The sequence below is a fragment of the Cucurbita moschata genome, unplaced genomic scaffold (genome assembly GCF_002738365.1).
Source record: "Cucurbita moschata cultivar Rifu unplaced genomic scaffold, Cmos_1.0 Cmo_Scf00010, whole genome shotgun sequence".
NCBI classification, from domain to species: Eukaryota; Viridiplantae; Streptophyta; class Magnoliopsida; order Cucurbitales; family Cucurbitaceae; genus Cucurbita; species Cucurbita moschata.
Genome location: NW_019268526.1, coordinates 5,161,770 through 5,169,200, shown reverse-complemented (window position 1 = coordinate 5,169,200; position 7,431 = coordinate 5,161,770). Strand labels below are relative to the sequence as shown.

Below are 7,431 nucleotides of genomic sequence, written 5' to 3'. Positions count from 1 at the left end.
AAAAAAAAAAAAAAAAAAAAAAAAAAAAAAAAAAAAAAAAACTGACCAAACTTGCAGCAACAATCGTGGGTTTGCAAATGGGACAGCAAGCTCAAAAAATCTAAGGTGGAAAACAGCAAGGGCCCTAAGCCTGAAACCTAAAGGTCACAAAGCTCTAATTGTCCTATGAAGAATCCCCAAGTTCTTACCATGTTACTATCAGACCAAAATACAAAAGAACCCTTTCATGCTATTCATTAGAGCTCAATATATAATAATACACTTACAACAACGGATAAGAGATTGATAAACAAATACACAATAACAGAAATATTTATCAATATCTTAAAGCAGATGGACCAAATCTAGCAAACCTTGTATGCAGCAGCAAGCGAATTGGTCGCCTCTTGAACAACAAAACGAAGAGATGAGTCCTCCATTTTCAAAGCATCAAAAAGACGAACGGCCGTATCAATTTTATCTCTGTAATTAGTGGAAACGGAAATCAGACTTTACTTTCATGTTTTTGAAGATTTGTTCCAAACTGCATGGAAGAAGCCACAGAGTGGAACATAAATGAAATTCAGACCACCGAAGTATCAGACTGAGAGCCTATATAACCTGAATAGTTGGGGCATGCGCTGAGCAAGCAATCCAATTGCTTGAAAGGCAAAAGTTTTTGTGTCTCTCGTAGTAGAATCTGGTAAAATGCGTGAATTACATTAATATAGATACGATCCTACTCCTACATTTTCAAATATTGGGAAGGTATAAAGACACAATAACATAAATATGAATGAAAACTTCATTAATATCGACCTGATGCTGATTTTGAATACCCGTCAAGTGACTTGAGAATTCCACCGAGTATCACTGGGCTCATAAGCTTAAGTTGATCACTGTTTGCCTGCAACATTTACTTATACGAATTAAATAGGGCAAAATACACATTACAAGTAGAGAAGTAACGAAAAATAAGAGATGGTGACAGATTCCATTATCAAGAGGTGAGAAATAAGTCTCTTAAATAACTCATCTAACAGTCATAATTTTTTTTCATCAATTTGACAGACCTAAAATCCTACAAGCCGATAGATTTATTTCGATGACAGATGCATGTTTCACAACTACAGATAGACGAGAGTTTTGTTTTTCTGAAATAAATTCCAACTTCAAAGATTTCAAGAGAAAAAATCCTTACATGTTTAAATACCCATACAGTGAATTCCATACCCAACTGCTTCAACCTTGATGTGGTGCCATTCCCTACATATGAGATTTAGCCCCCGAAGACAAAATGAGTAAATCAATAGTCTAGAACACAATTTCAAAGAGTGATAAATAACCAATAAAACATGAGATAAACTATTTTCACGAAATAGGAGGCCAAAAAAGCGAAAATGGAGGAAGTTTGGGGAATGTGCGGATTGAATGCTTCTGTTTGGGCTTTCAATGTAGCAGTAGTGATTATGCTTGAAAATTTCTTGCTCCACTTCCTGGAGGTCATCCATTTTTCTTACCTTTGGCAGCCCGAATGAATGAAAAAAGATATTCTAATATTATTACCAAACGAGATGATTTAGAAAGAATAACTAATCAAAGGTAGTTATCAAACCATATATGCAACCAAAAATGCACTGCAAGGTTGATGGGAAACTATTTGCTGCCGTTATTGACCGACAAAAAAGAGACATAAGTTTTCCTTTTAGGGCAATGCTCCCAGGCTTCACTCGAGATTCTAAAGGAGTATTTTCGGCGCCAGTAGAGCCTGCAGTTATTGGAACACATATTTGTAGCTGACTTTAGCGTATCAGAAAAAAAAAATGTAAAGCAGAAAACCAGGCCAATATTTGTAAAATAAACTACAATCAGATAAAACTGTGCTAGGATAAACTATTCTCTTAGGATAAATTATTCTTTTTATTGATTGGAAATCATGTTATCATCACAAAAATAAAAGAAATCATCTTGTATATTAGCATATTTTAAAATTTTCATTTACACTATGATAGAGAAAAATAGATTTATTCAAATAGAGCTAAGAAAGAGAGACAGGAGAACGTCAAGTTACTATAAGGAAAAAAAAAAGACGGGAACATCTCTCCCACTTGTTTATTTATGTTGATAAGAAAGAGTGAGAAATACTCTAAAATATAGATGAAAATACAAGTGAAAATCAGGCAAGGTTCCTATCACCGAACAGAAAACCCTGCAAATGGGATTTTTTTTTTTTTTCTTTTTCCTTCTCTAAGGGAAGCCTAAAAATGGGATTGGCACATAGCTGATTGTCTATTCTCGAATTTAGAAACACCCTCCTACATTTTTCTTCTCGTTGGAAAATTTATGTTCGTATTATGAAAGACCCTCATATCTTCCCACAAGAAGTCTCACATAAGCTTTATCCATCTAGATTTCAGGGGAGGAAGATTCTTTTTCTTTTTATAGGGTGAAATTATGAAAGAGATAAAAAAATAAATTGAGACTCCACTAAACACAGGAGTCGGGGCAAGGCTCTCATTTTTCAAAAGATATAAGCTTTCCTGTAATATATTTGTTTACCACAAGGTTAGAAAGGAGTTTGCCAACAGAAAACCCAGGTACGAGATCCAAAGAAATTGTGGAGATAGGAGAAAATACAAGATTTGGAGGAAGACTACTCAACTTCAGCTCACTTTTCTTATATATTTATAAACCATGTCCTAATTCCATTCTGTATGAATAAATTTCACAAAAATAGAATGTCTCCATGTTGTTTTCTAACAATAATCAACATGCCTAAATTAGTTTATAAAAAATATAAAATACATATGCAATATCATGCATGACCACCATTCAAGAATATGAAAAGTCACAATGGAGAAGGATGAGTAACAAATGGTCATTTGAAAGTACTAGCTGCAGCCATCAGTTAATTCCGTTGAATTGAATAAATAAATAAAGTTGTTTCTCTTACCGTTAAATAGTAAAAATAGCTTGTTTATAAGACGCTGATCATCTAAATTAGCAGTGGAAGCCTTCTTCTTCAGAAGAACCTCCCCTTTCTTAACAACTGGCTCGTGACTATGTAAGCAAAAAGGGAAACAAATTCAGAAGAAACACAAAATACAAGGATTAAAAAAGAATACTGATAAATAACTAGAGTAAAAATTGAGAATAAAATCTCTACCAAACTTTGCCTCATTTTTTTTTATCAGTTGTTTTGAACACTGTTTCTCAGTTCTAATAAAAAATAATTTATTCTATTTAAATTGTATCCGGAAGGTAAAAAAGTGAGTTTTTTTTTTTTTTTCTATCGAGATTTGGTTTGTTCTGTTGTACTATTCAGTAGCTCTAGGAGTCCAGGTCTCGGCATTTCTATCTACGAGCATCATTTTCATTAGCATTGCCATGTCAACAGAGATAGTTCCAACACACATTTTGGTTGGTATTTGGTTGGAACCAATTATTAGGACGAGGGGCTAAGCAATAATTCCGTGCGGATCAAAGCTCACAACATCTATTTTATCTCTAAGATGAATCCAACTTTCCACCTCTCTACCAAAAAGATTTCTTCTAAGACCTAAAACCTATTTAAAGCTCTCTTTGCTCCAACAATGCTGATCACCAATTTCCTTTTATTTGATTATTTTCCCATTTTGGAGATTGAATTTTAAGAAATATGGGAAATGAGCTGTTACTTGCGATGTCAAACCCTGCGAAAAATATGGGGAAACAAATGCATACCTGTCTACACTAGCAATCGTATATATGGGATAAACAAGCTCTGCAGCTGGCTCCATAACTTCTAGAACATTCAAAATGCCCAACTGTTGGAAAAAAGATCATGAGATACCTTAACTTCCTCATAAAGTAGCAAAAAAATCTTGAAATTATTCGCATTGCTAGTAGGCAAATGTGGTAAAAGAGAATAAATAGATGCAAAGGTAGCCATGTAATTTCCCATTATGACAATAGGAATAACCATTCAAGTCAAGTTGTCATTTAGACTAAACCACCTTTCTCAATAGTAGTACATCACTGTTCAAAGGATTTTTTCCAGTAACACGTTTGGTTTGAGCAATTGAAAGTCCAGGCGGGCATCCATCACTATAAAAAATCATAAAGCATAAATTTTATGTAATATTTCATCAGACAGAAGTATTTAGATGAATAAATATACAATGTTAACTCAAAAAATTCCGAACCTTTCAGAGTAAGGTTGATACAAAATTGTGTGAAGGAAAAACTCAAGGACCAGCAATTGATTCTGAGACGTATTCAGGGATCTATATTTAGCGGCAACTTCATCGTCAATTTCACGAGAGTGACATTCACCAATCACCTGAAAAAAGGCCATAAACCTTGCTCAAGAGCAGAAACTTCTCTGGGGGAGGCTGACTGCATACGGCAGCTTGTTTCTCTCCCCAATACGAAGCAATATGAAAACAAACTAATCCAAGTTTTATCCCAACATATAGGAGTTCAGACTTCTTTTCTTTCTTTTTTTTTTTTTTCTTCCCCCTCTTGACAAGGAACGAGATATCTAAGATAACAAGAGCAAGTATGTACAAAAAGTAATCGGATTAGAAGACCTAAAATGATTTTCATAAAAAGGCATCCAGTCCTGCATAGTCGTGAAGAAACTCCTTAATCAAAAAAATAGAATCACATAAACCAGTTACATGGTTTTTTATCCACACTTCAGCCATATCTTTCTCTCGTTAAAAAATATGTTATTCTTAACCTTCCATATGATCCAAATTATACCCAAAAAACTACAAGTAAATATTGTTTTATTCATCTTGTTATGTAAATTATAAAGATATCGAAAACCTAACAAGAACTATATTTGAACACAAAAATAAGAATGAAAAAGTAAATCAAACCAGTTTTCGGCAATAAAAGACATTTTTTTAAAATTGAAAATGAGGGGGAAAATTATAAATCAAAATATTTTAAGGTATAAATGTCAGTCAAGAGATCATCTTATTAATATAAAAAAACAGTAAGATACATTTAAAGATGACAAATAAATAAATGATCACAGTATCCTGCTATACAAACCCAAAGGTATCCAAAGAATAGTTCACCTTAGTGACGATTCTCAAAATAATATCTTGATGCTGAGAAGGTAGCTTTGAAATATTTGCCAAAACCATAGGGGACATGTGCACCTTTTCCTGTGGAAGAAATGTCAGGGACTCGGTAGCGCAACTCATTGTCCCAAGTTTACCGAATCAACACAATAAAAACCTAAGTGCCAAATGGACAAGATAGATGCATACACCTTTGGATCTAGACGATCGAACGCCATCTCAATGTACACAATGCAGAAATTCCTGACCATGGAAGTAGAATTGGCCTCCAAATATAGGTTCCACAACTCCAACAGTGGCAAACCAATATGAGACTGGTGCTTCACTCTCTTATTAACGTGACTCAAGATCTCGAGAACCTATTCATGTTCAATAAGAAGAAAGGACGTTGTTACACAAATGACGATCAAGGAGCATATGATATCACATGAACAATAGCTAACTCCTTGGGATGTCAGGTTCACTGAGTAAATGTTGTTTATATTGTTTCTACTCTTTTTAAGAACCAAGTTTCATTTCCGTCAAGTTAAGAAGAAGGACGACAGCCATAAGTCCTAAAAGAAGCTGAATTAAAGGAAATTACATATTTCTATAATTGTGCCACAGATTTCAAGATTAAAGCTAGAAATCAGTCCTACACAACAATGTAATTAATTCTACTGTTTCTTTCCACATAAGCAGCCGATTTTCATATCTACACAAGCATGTGTCGTTACTATAAATAAGAAACTACAAGGAGCACATACATGCCCAAAGAAGTTTAAACTGAAGATGATTTATGGGAAGAGGAACTCAAGGATACTCAATATTCCAATCAAAACAGCATAGTTAAATTTGGAACGCATAAATCTAGGAAGACTCTGAAATATTTGAACAAAGACCGTATTTTAAGAGCCAACAAAATCTGTTCACCATAACTGAAAGTAGCAGTACTTGTAGAAAGTGAGCAACAAGACAACCACGTACAAGCGTCATCGAAGCAAGCCCACCTCCCAAGCTCGGCTCTATATCCCACTCTCTCTCTCCCTGCTTGGTTGAGGGGTGCGGGTGTACGTCCATTTCAATCCAATGGGAGAGGCAAGGCGGCAACACACCTAGCTCGGCATGGATTAACACGCTGGAAGGTGGAGGGACCGCATGCTTTGGCACCTCAGCCCCCCACCCACGTCCTTACCCATGCCTAAGGCCTCTAGCACCTGCCTCGAACGAGGTTCACGTCATGCACCCATGACACTCAGCCTTACCCCACCATCTGCGTTCCACCGCCACATCCCCCACCCTCCAAAGAACTCCAGCCACCCACCCATGTGCATTGCATTGTGTTTGGGGTGTGGTTGCAGGGCCACAAGGGTATAGCCACGCCTCAATTGAAACTAGCACTACTTATACTTCTTCCTAAGCTCGTTTCATAATAAGAATCCAAAATTCTGAAAAATGCTTAACCTGGTTTACCAAAACTTCTTACATTTAAGGGACTCATATTTACAATCCATTTGTGTCAGGCTAATCCGAAAATAAAAAAGAAATCGTTTGAAATAAATTCATAGCACTCACTAGCCTGAAGGAGAGTTGAGAATGTGAAGATTGAAGGCACATTATTTAAAAGAATATGATGTATACAAAAAAGTCCAATGAAAAATTCATCATAATACATGCCAACTATATAGCTCCCTGTCTAATGCCAGTGCACATCGCGAGAAAAAGAATCGACTATATATCACACCACACGCTTATAACTCACAGGAACGTTCTCAAGCAGTTGATACAAAACGATAATCAGAATAAGATCATATTCGACAACACAAACTTCATAATTGAGCTCAAGCCAGCAACTGAAAACTGATAAATTTTCCCGAGAAAAAACTACGATAAACAATTTACAATACCTTGTTGCGGACAGAGGTAGCCTGCGAGGAGAGGGATGAAATCGTGAGGGGAAGAACTTTGGATAGAAGGGATTGAAGATTGGAGTCGTCGCATAGAGCCAAGCGCGTCAGTATTCGATCTAGCATTTCTTCCGTCTGCAAATCGGATTTTGAAGTCGATGATGATTCCGCCATTTCACAAGATTTTTGAGCTCTTCGTGCACTGAAAAGTTGAATGAAACAACGCGCGAAACGTCAGGCGGTTGAAACGAAATGGAAGATTGAAGACAGACGAAGCTAACACAGAGAAACAAGACCTTGTTTCTTTTTCTTTTTCTTTTTCTCTTTTATACTTTCCCTGGTATTTTCCGTGGGTAGTGTGAGATTTTTCTTGAGGACAAAGCTATGTCTTTGCGTATCTACCAACTTCATCCAACTCTTCAATATTAACCTTTTTCATATCTGATCAAAATGTTGATTTAATTTAAATTTTTATTCTAAACAAATATTTT

General features: G+C 35.7%; 1 protein-coding gene across 1 annotated transcript in view; it reads right to left on the bottom strand.

Moving 5' to 3' along the window:
* The window catches only part of LOC111449123 (proteasome-associated protein ECM29 homolog), a 20,623-nt gene extending 13,289 nt beyond the window's left edge, over window positions 1-7,334 (bottom strand). Inside the window, exons 1-12 of the mRNA XM_023089000.1 lie at window positions 6,941-7,334; window positions 5,246-5,413; window positions 5,049-5,138; window positions 4,164-4,300; window positions 3,975-4,065; window positions 3,703-3,785; window positions 2,933-3,039; window positions 1,595-1,747; window positions 1,181-1,245; window positions 799-886; window positions 601-679; window positions 354-462 (exon numbers count right to left, since the gene is read on the bottom strand). Of these exons, the coding sequence (XP_022944768.1) occupies window positions 354-462; window positions 601-679; window positions 799-886; window positions 1,181-1,245; window positions 1,595-1,747; window positions 2,933-3,039; window positions 3,703-3,785; window positions 3,975-4,065; window positions 4,164-4,300; window positions 5,049-5,138; window positions 5,246-5,413; window positions 6,941-7,114 (1,344 nt within the window). The 5' untranslated portion in view covers window positions 7,115-7,334. The remainder of the gene's footprint in view (window positions 1-353; window positions 463-600; window positions 680-798; window positions 887-1,180; window positions 1,246-1,594; window positions 1,748-2,932; window positions 3,040-3,702; window positions 3,786-3,974; window positions 4,066-4,163; window positions 4,301-5,048; window positions 5,139-5,245; window positions 5,414-6,940) is intronic.
* Window positions 7,335-7,431: the final 97 nt, after the last annotated feature.